Source organism: Mesitornis unicolor, unplaced genomic scaffold, assembly GCF_000695765.1.
Source record: "Mesitornis unicolor isolate BGI_N332 unplaced genomic scaffold, ASM69576v1 scaffold8673, whole genome shotgun sequence".
Lineage (NCBI taxonomy): Eukaryota > Metazoa > Chordata > Aves > Mesitornithiformes > Mesitornithidae > Mesitornis > Mesitornis unicolor.
This window is the reverse complement of record NW_010176729.1, coordinates 19,349-35,599: the sequence shown is the minus strand read 5'-3', so window position 1 is coordinate 35,599 and position 16,251 is coordinate 19,349. Positions and strand designations below refer to the sequence as shown.

The following is a 16,251-nucleotide window of genomic DNA, read 5'->3' as shown; positions in this document are numbered from 1 at the left end:
CCGAAGCTGCCTCTTGCAAGGGCAGGGAGGAAGGCAGCCCTCCTCTTCCTAGATAGGGGCTATTTGCATTTTAAATGACTTGGAGCACGCCCCTAACGCACGGTATCGGAGTGGAAAGTTTGTCCTCAGGTCTCCCAACGACAACAACAACAAAATAATTAAAAAATATGTATTTGCTTTCATTGCAATCCAGCGGAAAGGCACGGTGATTATCCTGGCTGGTTTGTTTTGAGTAACACGAAGGTTTCTGGGCTCATCTGGCATGTCTGTTTTTCCATCTATTATTATCCTATCCATCTCCCAGCACATCTCCAGCCTCTCCCTGTGTAATCTCTCCCCCGGTGTCTCCATGCACGCTCCTGTCTCCAGCTGCGAATGTGTCCTGCTCTGCCCGCCTGTCAGGCGCAGGTCTCTGGGTCTGTAGGTTGGGCTTTTGCTTTTGCTTTTCCTACGTTTGGTGGATCCATGGTCACGGTGTTAGTGAGAAGTCGCTTACAACCAGGTGACTACAGGGGAATTAAAATGAGGAAGCGAAGCTCGCGGGGGATTTCTCTTCGTTCGGAGGCGATGCTTGGGTGTCTCTTGTCATCAGGGTGCCTCCGGGTGACCCAGCAAGATGAGGGTCTCTCTGGAAGAACACTTCTTTCTGTTTAATATTGCTGGTGCCATTCTTCCTGTTATTTATCAAATCACATGCTAGAAAACAGGTTTCTTCATAATTCTCTTTTTTAGAGAGAGATAAAAGGCATCAGCACCTTTGTGCGCACTCCCAAGTTTAATATAAAGACTTTTGTTTGCTGGCAAGGACAGTTTCAAGTGTGCGATGCTTTTATTCTTTTAGGGTGCCTGTTTTTGGGCCCGCACGGGTACGGAGATGAGATGATGTTTGCCACAGCGTTTGGGAAGTGGGCGCATAGAGTTGGGATGTGTTAGAAAAGTCCCAGAGAGGGCACTGCTTGTGTGTTCAGGAAACACAACTTGAGGTCTTGTAAGAGTCCCTCAGGATGTAGTAATTCACGAGGAGTGTAGCAGTGTGTAATCGATGTTCTTCAACCCTCTTTTTAAAGCCTGCTCATAAACCTAGCAGTGGCGTGGTGTTTTGGTAGGCTTTTATTTCTTAAATAGAAACAAACCACGGCAGGGGATCATCTGGGTCATCTAGTCTCATTCCGTGCAATCACACACTGGGTTTGGTCTCTCTTTGTACTGCTCAAATATCCGCAAAACCAAAGTTATCTTTTGAAATGATTGTGCAGTTAAATAAAGAGCCTTGTGTTTTTGTCAAGCTTATGTTATAGCTATGAATTAGGATTTTTTAAAATGTAAATATCGGGACTAGTTCTGTGATGTTGGTTAGAAAACTTCCCTTTCCAGTAAAAAAACCAAAACAACAAAAACACAATTGGAACTGAAGACGCTACCAGGGTAGTTAAGAACGTTTACAAATGGTATTTTTGACTCTGCCTTACTTATGCTCTGCATTTTCCCTTGTTTTCTTCCTCTCTGAAGCAGCGGGCACAGAAGCTCGTGCTGGCTCCAGCTGAGTGCTTGCTCTTGGCCCTCCGCCCGCTGCTAAAGATGGACCCAAGGCAGGCTCCTCTCGTTGCTCTCATGTAGTTCCTATTTTCTTGTGCGTATGCCTTGGCTCATCTTGCAGCCAGCTCTTTCGGTTTAACTCCGCAATTGTGCTCGCTTTCCTGGCTGATGTGGAGTAATAGACATTAGAGAGATGGAGAGAACCGATTGCGGGTCGTGCCTGGTCCATCCCCCAGGGAACATCACAGCATCGCTTCCAGCAGAATATTTTCAGATGCTTTGTCCAACCTAGTTTCAAATGTCTCCAGTGACTGGAATGCCATTCCAGCCGCCAGCTCACATTTGAAGGTGGAATAAGGAAGATATAATTTGTTCTGTCCTAGGAGACTCCTATACCCTTGTCTGAGATGCACAGCCTTCTTATCACTATCTTTACCAGCCTCCGTTGCTTTAAACCCACCTGCATGGTGGCTAAGAGCCCTTTCAGGGTCAAAAATGCTTCCTTTGGGACTCACAAAGACCATTTTTAGATGGTTAGAGGGAGGAGGTCACCCAAGAAGGGGAACAGTCTTCAAGCAACATTACCCCATCAGAGAATGGAGCTGATTTTAAAGAAGCAGGAGCTGCAGCTTGCACAGGGAGATGCTGAGAGCATCAGTAGTGGTGTAGAAAGCAAGAGGGATGTATGGTTTAGCTGGATAAAAACACTGATTTTGTTGGATTATCAGCTGGAGACTTGTAGTAACACCAAACCTGTTCCCAGGAGCAGTGCTGGAAAGCCTGAATTCAGTGATCACCTGCAAAAGGCTGCTGCTGGGTGTGGGTTACAGACTGGAGGGTGTGCAGGGTAAATGGGAGTTTCGCTTGGTGTCTGCCGGAATTCTCACCGAGATGATTTCCTTCATGATGCTGAGATTTTATCTTGGTCCTAATTATGGTTAAGGTGCTTCATAGCCATCCGTTTCATAATTTTGTATTTAGATCACTAGTGACACTCGAAAAGTTAAGGGCCAAGAGATTGCTCCATTAGAGTTCGCTGGGCCAGAATTAGACACTGTTTATGAAGCACTCGATTCCCACTTAGGCTGGATTTTTGTAGGAATTTTTCATGCTGGGCATGAGCTAATTTGAAAACTTGAATAAATGACTCACAGTGGACCTCTTGCAAAAGGCTGGCTGCTGTTGCTGGACCTGGAAGCTGGAAAGGGGAAGAATATGCACCCACGTCTGACCAATAACAGCACTGGCAAACTCTTATATACACTCGAGGAATTAAACAGTCGATTTAAATGTGGTCTAATGAACTCTCTTTGCTTTTTTTCCAGCTTGCTATGGAATTGTCCAGGTTCCAACTGGACCCTGGTTCTGTCGGAAATGTGAATCTCAGGAGAGAGCCGCCCGGGTGGTGAGTACGGAGCACACCTGTATTTACACTAAATACGTTCATTCAATGCCTGTCATGTCTCTTCTGGAAGCAGCGTGGTCCCCTGGCATTTCAGCACAGCTGTGATTGTAATCCCAGCTCTGCCTCTAACCTGCTTGTTTATACAATAGGAATAATTATATCAGGTTATTTTATACAATGCTGTTAGCCATTTTGATGAAAATGCTGCCAGAGGTACTTTTAAGCAAGTTCTCATTGACAAACTTTTTGAGTCTACAGACCTCAATCTGCTAAAAAATAATGGCCTTCTTCTAAAAGGTGGTTTTCTTGCTGTTTTTTCCCTATAAAACTCCTCGGGAAGTTTTGGAGTGGAGGGAAGTTGGCATCACCTGAGATGCCACTGCACTGTCAAAGTTATCATACTGCCTGACAGGGTGGATTGGCATTCGTATCTTGCCGCAGCAGTCTCCTACATAAAGTCTGTAAAACAGCAGAGAAAAATGACAGGAAGCTGGATCAGGGTTTAGTTTCTGCCTAAGTAGCAATTTAGCAGTACAGAACACTTTACAAATGTTCTTAATTAATTCTGGCATTTCCCGGTGAGGCAGGAAAATGGAAACAATCAGGCCAGGGCTGCCTCTGAGGTCCGTCTATGTGGCAAAGTTATTTGTGCAGTAAACGCGGCTGCGAGAGGCACACCAGCTACTTGGCAGTAACGTCCTATGCGCATCCTTATCAGATACGGCTGCACCAACCAACTGCTGAGGCACCGGGTGTAGATCTTTACTGTGTTGGTTGTGCCGTGGATGCTGTTGTTGCCATGCAGTAAATCTCAAATAGCTTCCCCACTTTGCTCTCTTAAAAATGAATTTAAATTTGGCTTTCCTTAAATCTAAAAAGTCTCAGTCAGCACAAACGTTTATTAATGCCTGCACTGCTCTCTGAACTGGATTAGCTAATTTTTTTCTGAAGTACACACTTCGCGAAGCTGATGGAGATGACCTCTGAATCTGTCGATCTGTGCAGGCCTGAGCAAATAGCGTGCTCCATCTCAGCTGGGCTTTCTGCTTGCTGCAGTACAAAAGTTTAATCTGTTTCACAGATGGGCGAAGAACTTGGCAAAGATGAGTGAATGGGGGAATTAGGTATCTGTGCCATGCTTTCCACATTGCATTAACTCGTTCCTCATTGGATATGGGAGTGTAAACAAGACCAGACTTTCAGACCTGAGCACTTTTCCCATTGTAAGATGCTGCTTTTATGTGCGCTGCAGTAAAGAAGATCAAATGAGTCTTTGAGTGGTTTTACGTCCTGCAGATAGTTTCATAGCAAAGAAAGGAATTTGGATTTCATGGGCCTCCTTCCCCCTGCTCTCCCAACCGTGCAGGCAGAGTGAACCTCCTCAACGTTAGCTACAATTCAATGCAAGCTGTAGTAATACATGTACACACAAGTCCTCCTCACCTGTGCTCGCTGCAAGGACTGTAACTTTTCCCTTGCACATTATACGCTTCAAAGTGGCTCTAAGGTATCCAGAAAACAATACCCCCGTAGGTGGCTCCTGATTTAACTTGCCCGCGGTGAAATCTGTTAGACAGTGTGTGGTGGGCTTCAGTCATGCCATTCAGCCCTGCTCCGAGAATAACCGAACAGTGATAATCTCCCTTCCTCAGCAGAGCTGGGGATGATTTCCTATCTAAATCCCTCACCTTTTCAGTTGAACACCAGCAGTCATAGCAACAGACACGCAGATGGGTAAATACTTAAAAAGAATCTAGTTCTTTGATGTAGAAAACAGCATGATCAGAGTAAGGGAAATGAGTCAGGTCTTAGGAGATCTGTGCATGGCTCTGCTACTAAAACACTTTGAATTTGTGCTCTGTGGTCCAGTGAGGCTGGAGGATGTGGCTCTTCCACTGCACATCCCTGTGCCTGGCTTTCTCCAGCTGTAAAAGGGGCACAATCAGCCTGCAGACGCTGCCTTGAGGATCTTGAAGGAGGGATGCTGCTATTTGAGCACAAAAAACACTGACAACAACAGCAGGATGAATTGATATTTGTGTTTCTTTCATAATGACTGTGTGGCAAACTCCTTTGAAAAACAACAATGTTTTTCTTCCCACATCTGCCTTCGTAGGAGAATCGTAAAGAGGTTTTCAAGCTTTGTCCATAACAAACAGATTTGTTGTCTAAATATTGATACTTTTGCTTTCAAAATGAGATATGGAGGCATGGAGAACACTGCATTCCTTAGTGAGTGCTTTGAAACATAGGTCTCTTGGTTTCTGTGTCTCTCCTTCCATCCCCTCTTCGGCTTTGGAAAGAGAGCTCAGAAGCCCTAACTTCAGTCACCAAGTGTAGACCCTTGGTGGTAGATCCTGGAGTTAGAAGCCCCAGGGGGTCAGGAGCTCTAACCTTACCCAACACAACCTGGTATAAATCAACCAAGCTCTGCTCTTTTCCCAGAGTGGAAATAAAAACCCTGGAGACTGCCTGGGCCTGTGCAGGTTGAATAAAAGGAAGAGGTACCGCTAATCCCTGCTTCTAACCCCTCCTCAGATGCTCAGGTCCCTAAAGGATGCCGGGGATGCTATTGTGCTTACAGTAAGCAACTGAAAGCCCATCCACTTTGTAATCAAATTGTCTAGGAAGCCCGGTGAGCTGCAATGGCCAGAGGGCACTCATGTGAGGGATCATGTGAAGGCTTTAGCTGTCATTTTGAGGCAGGGCTATTAAAAGTCTTGTGTGGGGCCGATGGAGCTGTTAACCCCTCTTGTTACAATCAGAGCTTTGCTAATCGCATGGTGGGAGAGCCGCTTTGATCTGAGGGGTGGAGGGGAGAGCGGAGGGGCCTTTTCAAGTGCAAATTTCTTATTACAGTGTCTCAGTTAACCCAGTTCTTTTTCTGTCTTGGCTATGCCGGGCTTTCCATAGTAATTGTGAGAGCAGCTCTCCAGCCCTCTGGCAGCCTGGACCTAACCAGGAGCAGCGAGAAACCCCTCCTGTGGTCACCCCTCCACGTCTCAAACTAAGTTGCAGGGAAAATGAGGCACAGGCTGTTGACAACAGCACTGGGCTTTGTCCTCTCATCTCTGATTTATACATTATCGCAGGGATTTTGGTGCTTGCCAAAGGTGCCCGTTTGACAGCCCTGCACGCTTGACTCCTATGAAAGCGTCAGAGGATCATGTTGAGCCATAGCATTGCAATCCTATTTACTGTGTCCGTCTGTCCAGGAGGTAAAACTTCAGCAGAGGAAACCTTGAGCTTGTTTGAGGAAAACCATCTTTGTGGAAGGTCTGTGGGGACTGCTCTGTGGCAGAGGCTTTTTCTTGTGGCCAGTTATTGCTCAGTAGGTTGGTGTTTTTCAGGGCATGGAGCACCTGCCCCGTTACGCTCATGATCGCAGTGAAGCAGATCCTGCATACTCATAGCCGCACAGTCCTCCATCTCGCTTTGACACCAGGCACCTCATTTCAGAACTTGCTGACGAAGCATGTTTTTTACAGAAAAACGGGGCTTTTTTGTTTTGTTTTGTTTTGTTTTGTTTTTAACGAATCGGACATTTCTACTAGAAGAAAAAGGGTTGCGTGTCGTAGATTTTCAGGCCTTTTTTGAAGTCAAACAAAACAAAACAAAAAGCACGTAGAAATTTTCCATGGGTGATGCCATGAGAAGACAACGGCCGTTTTCAGGTGTCTCGGCCTAGGAGGAGCCCTCAGGGCCGGGACCGTGTTCCCCCATGCGTGGCATCACGCCCCGAAACCACCCCAGCTCCCGCCAACGCTTCACAAGGGCGTTATGATGGGGAGAAAGCCGTTACGTGGCGATCGGCCGGTGTGGAGGCCAATGTCAGCTGGGCAGGGATGAAATTAGCGAGGGAGGAAAAACAAGGGCAGGGCCTCACTGTCCGCCATGAGGCGAGGAATGGCGCCTGGGGCCATGGTGCTGGGTTTCCTCGGCTCTTGCTGTCTTGCCTGGGTGGATCCTCTCTGACCCTGTGCCTCCCCCTCACCTGTGAAGCCTGTCCCTGCCCCAGCCATGAGGGAGACCCTTTGGTGGGTTTGGAGCTGCCACTGGCCTTGGAGGCCTCCCTACCCGGGGCCTTGGCATGAGAGGCTCATCTCCCATCACCACGTGGCTGCTGGCCCCCTAAGGAAGAGATGGCGTATCTTCTCCTCATGGTTTTCCCCAAAAGCAGCCATTAGTGAGCATGGAGAGGGGCACAGAGTCGCTTCCGTCCCTCACAGCCCATCATGGTCCTGTGCCTCTGGCCTTCTGCCCACCATGATGGCACTGAGGGAGCTTCCTCCACCCTCGTGGGTGGCAGGGACTCTCTGACACTGATGTTCCCCTCATGCCCTCCTCGTCCCATCTCAACCCTCCCTCGGGCTGGGTTTGGAGGAAGCAGGGTGTCCAGGCTGCCATGGCCTCCATACCCCACTAGCAAAAATGTCACGGCAGCCTCACCCTCCTCTCATGAGACTGGAAAAAATATCGCAAGAGAAAGAGAGAAGGAAGGAAGGAAAGAGGCAAAGATAGATAATGGTTTCTTTTTATTTGCCTTCTGCTCTCTGAGTCATGGTTTTCAGTTTTACTCCCCAACCACAAAGACTAATTTCTTGTTTTTAAAAAGCCCCGTGAAAGTCAAGGTTCGCTTGTAGCCCGTGGCTCTTGGTCTGAGGCTTTAAATACATCCATGACAGACAGGACGATATCGAACTGTGTCAGAGTATCTTCTTGCACCCAAACCGCTCTCAGCCCTTCCTCCACTTCCTCTCTTTGAAAGCAGCCAAATCTTTCATAAGCATGTTGTAAGTGAATCATCTCTTTTCTGGCCCCACACCCCTGGGAGTTAGATTAAACTTCTTGTTTCTGCTTAATTTCAAGAGATGTGAACTGTGTCCCCACAAAGATGGAGCCCTGAAACGGACCGACAACGGAGGTGAGTACCTCTGCGCAGAGCCGGGTATGTTGTGCAGAGCCTCCAGGGACTCAGCAGCTGTCCTGGGCACAAAATAATTCATTTTTGAGCCTATGTCACCAGAAAGGGAAGGCTGGAGGCTCCAGAGGAATGAAAACACTCTGCCTTTTTCTTACAAAACTTCACATTATGAAGCCTCCATGGTGAGAAGACCTTTCCCTGTCAGGGAGCCTGCCTGGCCTCTGGCTGGCATCGAAGCACATCCCCTGAAATGTGCCTTTTCTTGAGTGTAACCTCGCAGGAATCGGTGCATGATCTGGCATTGTTTACAGAAACGTGGATGTTGCCAAGTTATGTGCTGCATGCTTGCACAGCAGCAGTGTGATCCTCCAGCTAACAGAGCCTTGAGTCCCCACCGAGAGCAGGGACCAGGACGCAGTAAAGATGTTTTTCTCTGCAGGATTTATCTGCTCTTCGTCGATGCTCCCCAGCCTCCGGTGCTGTGAAGTACTGTGGAGTCTGATTGCAATTGTCAGAGCTTGTAGCTATTGATGCTGCTAGCTGTGTAGATCAAACTTAATTTTTCTCAAAACCTCATTTCTCTGAAAGGCTTCTGTACCTACCTGCCACTTACCTTAATACAGAAAGAGTTAAATTAGGCAAGGAGGTCTTTATTCTGATTGATCCCATATTTAATGAAGAAGCCCTAAGTCCAGGATATTTTGTATTTTTGTATTTTGTATCAGCTAGAGCTGGCTGTAAGTGCCAAAAGCCTTGGTGCAATAGCTCAAGTATTGTGTTGGGGGATTGTTTTATAATAACATAGCATCTTCTTCCAAACGTGTTATTACATGGTTTGGTCAGGTCTGTGTAGACAGGCACAAGAAGTGTTACAATCATGTCATTGCACAGAATTATATTGCCCAAGTACTTACGGTGCTGTGTGATTCTGTAATCATGGAGTTTGGTTCTGCCTGCCCAGGTGAATCCATCCTCATTTTAGCTAAACCCTTATGGTGCAGTAGCCATACAGTACGAATTAGCTCCCAAAGACTCCTGACCTTCAAACTTTCTCAGTTCTGTCCTGACCAGATGGAATTTCAACTTACACATCTGATTTGGGAAGTGTCTTGGTGGATTTAGATTTTAATCTAACTTGGCTTGCTGAAAAAGGGCCTTCTTTAGCCGTTGATAACAGCCAATAAAGGGAGCTTTGTTTCCAGTGGCATGGGGCTACACGTCAGACCTGTCCCATCAGCAGCATTTACTGCTTGGATGCTTTTCTTGGGTTTGGTGAGGTCTTCAGCTCTGGGTCTCAGATCCTGAGGGACTGCTTTTAAGAATGACAAGCGTTGTACATTTCTTTTCCCAAAGAAACCTCTGCCTTTTTATTTAATCTGGAGGTGGTATCTGTCTATCTTTCACCCACAAATGATTTGATTCCTAACCAAGTTACAACAAGCAGTATTTCAAATCTGACACCTAACTCAAGCTGGCTCCCTTCCTACACTCCCTTCCTTCCCTCCCTCCCATGTTTGTCTGCAGCCCTGTCTGAGTTCAAGACTCCTCTGGGTTGCCCTGCATGACTCTACTCTCTCTTGTTTGCTTCCCCAGGGTGGGCCCATGTTGTCTGTGCTTTGTACATCCCAGAGGTGCAGTTTGCCAACGTGCTCACCATGGAGCCGATTGTCCTGCAGTACGTACCCCACGACCGCTTCAACAAGGTAAGGCCATCTCTTTCTCTTGTCCGAAGGGTACTTGGCTTTTTGGGGTCATCTTATTCTACCACATCTCCTGTGCAATTTATGTGAATTTCCAGGTACTCCAGTTCCTTTAAAAACAACTAACAAAAGTAAATTCTTGCAAAGAACTTTTTGTTCCTCAGTTTCTCTCTTCCCCAGCTTCCTGCAACTTGAGCAATCTCTGCCTTGGAGTTGCATGTTGGTTCCTCCACATTTTGATTTGACACAGTTGTTATTTGGGGAGAAAAAGATGATGTGAGTTTTATGCATGCCACTGAGAAATATCCCAGAGATGTTGTCACAGGAGGGAGGTGACTGGACACAGAGTTACGAGTGAACGAGGGCAGTGAAGTAGACATTTTATCTGCCTCTTTCAGTGAGCACTTTGTATTATTTTTATTTTTCTGCAGACCTGCTACATCTGTGAGGAGCAGGGCAGGGAGAGCAAAGCAGCCTCTGGAGCATGCATGGCCTGTAACCGACACGGCTGCCGACAAGCTTTCCACGTCACCTGGTGAGTTCCCCACGGCATCCCCCCTAAAATAGCCCCAGCTGTTGGCTTTGCTGCACTAAATGGGTGGTGTGGGGAGTTGGGCTGATGGCCCTGGATTTGTTTTGTGCAAGGAGTATCTGGGTATCTTGTCCTTGCTCAGTTTGTGAGGGGAACTTCCCCAGGAAGGCTGAGGTTTCACCAGGGAGCCTGCTGAAAAAGGAGGCTGGGGATTTCCCTGAGACTATGTGGAATCCAAGAGGAGAAGAGATGAGTCACAACCCAGGAATGTTCCTTCTCCAGCAGTGCACATGTGAGAGTATCATCTTGATGATGTGATTTTAAGGGCTGATATCCTCGTGTACCCTCGCAGCCTCAAAACAATGGTGCCTATCATCTGAGCAGGGAGATTCCCAGCTTTACATGGGTTCCTTGCTTGTGATACATCTTCTGTTGGAATCGTTACTGCTCTCCCAGGCCTCCCTTACAAAAAACAACAATTGCAAGACTATCTGGTAGGAAAGTACTGACAATTTTGGAGATCTTAATATGAATTAAAATTAGTCTGGACTTTTTTTCCTCCCTCCTCGCACACCACTTGGCAAGCAGAACAGGAAACTTCAAGACCCTGCCTAGGTATCCTGAACTGTTCTTTGCCCTTTGATGGGATATGTGGTCTGGCTGTACAACTTGCTTTATTTTCCTCCTAATTTCATGTATTTCAGTGCCCAGATGGCCGGCCTCTTATGTGAAGAGGAAGTCCTAGAAGTCGACAATGTCAAATATTGTGGCTACTGCAAGTACCACTTCAATAAAATGGTGAGTTTCTTCATCTCTGCAATGGAAATTTTTGTCAGATAAAAGGCATTGCCTTCATTCTAGATTGTGTCTGAACTCAGAGCAGTAAGAAATTCCAAGAACACATAAACAAGGTCTGCAGCCTCCTTCCCTTTTCAGGCATTCAGTCCAAGTCGCTTAGGAATAAAGATTAATTTATATTTTGCATTTCTATAGCATTTTTAAACCCATTTTCAGAACTAGGGGTTGAATTCTTCCCATTGGTTTTGGCTTCTCTTCTCTGTGTGGCTGAAAGTTAAGTCCCAAGAAAGGAGGGCAGCCCTGGTGTTTGATGCTCCAGGGAGTTAGGGGCATTGCTTAGACATGCTGGGCAGGAGGGTAACACAGAGCAGCCAGGACTTCTGCCTGAGGACAGAGACAGCGCAGAAGAGACACGGAGTCATTCACTGTTTGAGGGATATTTGGGGCAGAGGACTTCCCCTATTAATTACTGTACTAAGAGGAAAGAGAGGAACCCTTTTCCTGCTCTGCATAATTAGTAGACACCTGCTCTCCCCCCTGCAGCAAAAAGGAAACGCGATCCTCTCCCTCCAGCTTTGTGTCTCAGTGGCTCCTTTGTTGCTGACCTCTCCCACTTTCCTTCCCGCTTATCAGTGCTATCACACACAGTGACTGATGTCCCGAGCTTCCCTCAAAGTCAAACTGGAGGACACCTTCCCTGCCCTTCAGGTACCCTCGGTATCTGACACAAGTGTAGCTCTGGATCAAGTTAACTGATGCCGAGGTAGATAGCAGAGTTAGGTCCTGCATGTGGTAGGCAAGCCAGGTACTGTAACTTTGCTCACTGTAGCAGTGAAAGCTGGACTCTATAACAGTGTCCTCTCTCTCTTTTTGGTTTTTTTTTCTGCTCTCCAACTCCTCTCCTCTTCCCCGCTTACCTCAGAAGACCTCACGTCACTCTGGAGGTAGCTCCTTCATCGCTGGAAGAAGGAGTCGATCCACGTCCCCTGCCCAGGAGAAGCACGTATCCCACCACGAAAGGCCAAAGAAGGTAAGAGAGCACCCGTGGCTCCTCAGGTGAGCCCTGCCTCTGCGGCATTTCACAGCCAGAGATGTCAGTAGTGGCTGCGTTTATTAAACAGGCCTCTAGAAACGTGTATGCAAATGGAGCAGTGCAGCAGTGGGGGCTGTGAGGTCAAGTTTGCATGTTCAGATTATGCCAGAGGTGTCCTGGCAGAACATGCTATGAAACGGGAAACTTTGCCCTCTCTGTCTTGTGGTGAGTCTGCTTTGAGGTGACGCCGTGCTTTGGTTTCCAGCTTCAGGGTTGATCTGTGTGGAAGTAGTTGGGGCTGTGGTTTTAAATGCAGCCGCTTGAGAGCATAAACTTGAGGTCGTTGTCCTCAGATCCCAGAGTCCAAGTTTTAAAGGACAAAAAGATACTGATTAGTAATCCACGTTGTGAGCAGCAGGTTCATTGTAGGCAAGAACAATAATTAGTATAAACTAGGTAGTACGTTTTTGGATAGATTAGGCAGTCACAGAGTTTCCACCTGCTTCAGGTCTACCTGTGAAAAGAGTTTATCTTCATTAAATGATTATTTAGAAGAACATCACATGCCAGATCTGACTGGAACCATGGTTATTTATTTAACTCTGCTGGTTAAGACATACTCATCAAAACTGCTGCAGTGTTACAGGACTTGTTAACAGCACACCAAGGTTCATCATTAACCAGCTGACTCACATGATGAATGCTCTTATTTCAAGGAAAAGCAGCAGTGGATGTAAGACAGAATCCCAGCGGACTCTTGGGTGCTGGCAGGGGTGCAGGCTCCAGTGGGGAAGGGTCTGCACCAAAAGAAGTGAGGAGGCCAGAGGCTTGTGAGGTATTTGTTATTTATAACAATAGTCGTAGAAGGCAGGACATGTGTTTTTTTTTAGGATTGGGGTTCTAAGGCAAGTGGCAGCAGAGTAAGAAACCTTCCCTATCCCTTGAGACAGCTTCTTCAATATAAAGAATCCACAATACAGGCCTGCCACCCTCCTTTGCACCCTGTCTATCCAAAGCAGTGGGGTAGGATCTGAAGCAGAAATAACTTATATAGGGATACTCTCAGTGTGGCCAGATAGTTTTTAATACTTTATGGGCCATATCCTGGTTTTTGCTAGCAGAAATCCAGAGTTACTCTACCAAGCAACCGCTGGATATATTCCACTGTAGTCAAAAGCCAGATTTACCTTGTGGTGTGAACACAATTGGTGATAGCTCTGCGCATCACAGTGCGAATCTTTCCAGTCTTGCCATAGGTGTCCGGCTGTTTACTTCTGTTTTATTTGTTTTTATCTTGTTGCAGTAGGCTTCCTCACAATGCGTAAAGGATTTTGAATGGTAATGGTAGTGACCCACATCCAGAAACAGCCCGATGACGCTCCGGTGGGTTATGTGGCCTAAGTCTGATGGATCTCAGCCCAGTGTTCAGGGGACAAGGGCATCCCAAGCAGCGTGGCCACCAGTTGACACTGACTGACACCCTCCTGGCATGCCCAGCTGAGACTCCATAAATCCTGCGGGCAGCAAAGCCACCTCCTTCTTTATTTACAGAGGTTATCCCGCAGTATCCAGTTTGAAACGTTGCCCACCATGTCCATTACGTGTCTGGGACGCTTGCCCAAACCGTACCTGATACACGGGCAAACAAAGTGAACCTCCCGTACAAAGTGGCGCCGAGGCAATGGATTTCCTGCGGCCGCTGAAGCTGAAGCGGACGGGGAGTATTTACTCCTCTTGTGTGCTCAGCTGCTGCGAGGAGGGGAGGGAGGGAGGAAGAGCATCTGTGCCACGGCCGGGTAGCGAGGGCTTGGCACAAGGTGAAGGGCTGTACTGGAACGTGGTATTTTTAGCCAACAAGCAGGCGGAGGGGGTGGAGGAGAGGGCAGGAGCGGGGAAGATTGACGGCGGCTTTGGAGGGCTCAGCTGTAATCATAACTGACAGACTGCGCGAGTCCAAGGCTGGCGACCGGACGAGGGTTTTTCTATATTTGCACAGCTTCTGGTGGCGGGGGTGGGAGCGCGGTCACGCGCCTGGCAGGTAGGAGCAGGGGAAGTGCTGCTTTGCTTGGAAAGCAGGTCAGCGCCAGGGGGAGAGCGAAAACAGGAGGAATATGGGGTTATTTATAGGCTTCTCAGTGGCGCTTGCCACTATTGTTAGTCTCTGGGTTCCTCGCAAACGTGCAGAGACTCCGTCTCACTGCTGCCTCACCACTCGTCCCCTCCTGATGGCTCATGGCTTTGCGAGCAGCGGATCCTGTGGAGGCCCCTTCCAGGGTCAGGATTGCAAGTGCAAAATCAACACCTTCCACTTAGAGAGGGGGAGTCAGCATGGAAAGGGGGCTGAGTTGTGCAGAGCACAGGGCAAGGAAGGCACTTCCACGGATGTTGGGTAGTTTTTGAGTCTGGGAGCAGTTGTGAAGCTCAGGGAGGAACGCCTGGGTGCGAGGTGGTGTAGGAACACAGCCCTTGTGAAGGGACACCCGAGGAGAGGGTTGAACCATTAGTTCCCACATGGTTTTGGAGTACGTGACTGGTGGTGTGTGATCTAATTGCACAAGTTTCAGGGGAACTGGGTGTGCTGCTGAGCTGACCTGAAGGAGAACAGTGGTTTTTTGAGCCTGTCCAGCTGTGCAGCCGGCCAGGCCCAGCCGCCTGGAGCCAGAGACGTTGCAGGGAGCTGATGCTGAGGAGCAGAGCTCGTGTGGGTCCCCAGTGCAGAGCAGAGCGTATGTGGGTCCCTGTTGCAGGTGCTTGTGGCTCTCTGCTCCAGGAGGAGCTCAGAGCCTGACAGCTCCTTTCCAGTGCAGGGCTGTGGCTGTTTGCTTAGGCTTTACAGAGGAAAACTCTGAGTTAATGACTAAGTGAGGGGTGCAGGATTTAACCCAGTGGCTTCGGTAAGAGAGCAGAGACTCAGGATTTGGACTCCTAAGCCCTGCTGTAAAACAGTTCAGCGTTTGTGAGGTCTCATTCTCTGCAGAACAAGGGACAATTGTGATGTGGGACTGCGAGCCAGCGTCGGCGTCCCCCGCCTCTTGCAGGCACAAATGATACCAGCCCAAGCATTTCCTTCTGTGCCGTCCTGAAAATGGGAAAGCTCCAGGCTTTGGGTCCGCCTCAGAACACACCAGGCCTTAGCAAAACCAGCCCCGTTTATTTCTTTGGGATTGGTATTGCGATGTGTATACCCTACCCTGTGGGAGCCTTTGCAGGGTTGGTTTGTTTAAAAAAAGAAAGAAGAAAGAAAGGAAGAAAACAATAGCTAAATACCAAGAAAATGCTGGATGACGCACAGGGGCTGAATGAAGTACAGATGTTCTGTCACCTATATTGTCTGCTTGCAATGCACAGAAAAAAATTACCATGCTCCGTGGAATGAAATTTGTCACACCAGGAGCAGACTACAACATTTTTAGGCATATATCCCATGGAGGGAGACACTCCTCCAGGGTTATTATTAGTGAACACCTGGAACCCATAAGGAAAATCAGGGGATTTTTAATTTGGATATGGGACATTGTTAGGAGAGGAACGATCCCTGCCCAGTGACACAGGAAAGAGAAGCAGGCACTTGGAGCAAATAACCCTGACTGTGGTTATTCCTGAGGTCTGGGTATGGACCGCTTCCTTAATCCATGCAGCAGGGTGGGCACGTTATGGGGTACAGGAACTGTCTCTATCCTGCCCCCCTTACCCCTTCAGCACCAGCCAGAGCAGTTCTGAGCCCCCGGTCCCATGGCGGCTGAGCAGATGCCAGGCAGAGCCTGCATCGCCGCTGCCATCGCCTGTCTGTGCAGACCTGATGCTGGTGGAGGAAAGGAGCCAAGGATCCGGCCTGGCAGATATACTGCACTGGAGTTGTACTGGGCTGAGATCTACACCCACAGGCTCTGGGAGGGGCTTTGTGTTTGCATTTTTGTTGGTGGCAGGTCTGCCTCATGGAGTTTGGGTCCGCACAGGCACCAAAGGGCAAAGTGGATGCTTTTTTCAAGTGGGAGGCAGGTGGCTGCTTGCAAGACCAGCACAGGTTTTTTGGGAAGGACTATTGACCCTGAATCTGCTCTAATGTAGCAATAGAAGTCCTGTTTTATAGCGTCCTTTGTGATCTCTCCTTACGTGGGGGTTTAACCGCCCTCACCAAATCCCTCCATTAGCGTGGGGGTGCAGCAATGACTGGAGAGCAGCAAAGCTCAGCGAGGGCCAGCCCTGAGTCCTTGTGTAAAAACTCTCATGTGCTCACAGTGTATCTCGAAGCAAACCCACAAAACCCCCAGCATGGTCCTGGTGCGGGCAGGGGCTGTGTCCCTCTCTCTGCCTGCTCCTGCC

General features: G+C 48.2%; 1 protein-coding gene across 1 annotated transcript in view; it reads left to right on the top strand.

The window, feature by feature from the left end:
• Positions 1 to 2,861: 2,861 nt before the first annotated feature.
• The window catches only part of MLLT6 (myeloid/lymphoid or mixed-lineage leukemia (trithorax homolog, Drosophila); translocated to, 6), a gene marked incomplete at both ends in the record, with an annotated part of 29,575 nt that continues 16,185 nt past the window's right edge, over positions 2,862 to 16,251 (top strand). Inside the window, 6 exons of the mRNA XM_010181812.1 lie at positions 2,862 to 2,941; positions 7,811 to 7,865; positions 9,459 to 9,568; positions 9,997 to 10,100; positions 10,802 to 10,895; positions 11,818 to 11,925. Coding sequence (XP_010180114.1) covers positions 2,862 to 2,941; positions 7,811 to 7,865; positions 9,459 to 9,568; positions 9,997 to 10,100; positions 10,802 to 10,895; positions 11,818 to 11,925 — 551 coding nt within the window. The remainder of the gene's footprint in view (positions 2,942 to 7,810; positions 7,866 to 9,458; positions 9,569 to 9,996; positions 10,101 to 10,801; positions 10,896 to 11,817; positions 11,926 to 16,251) is intronic.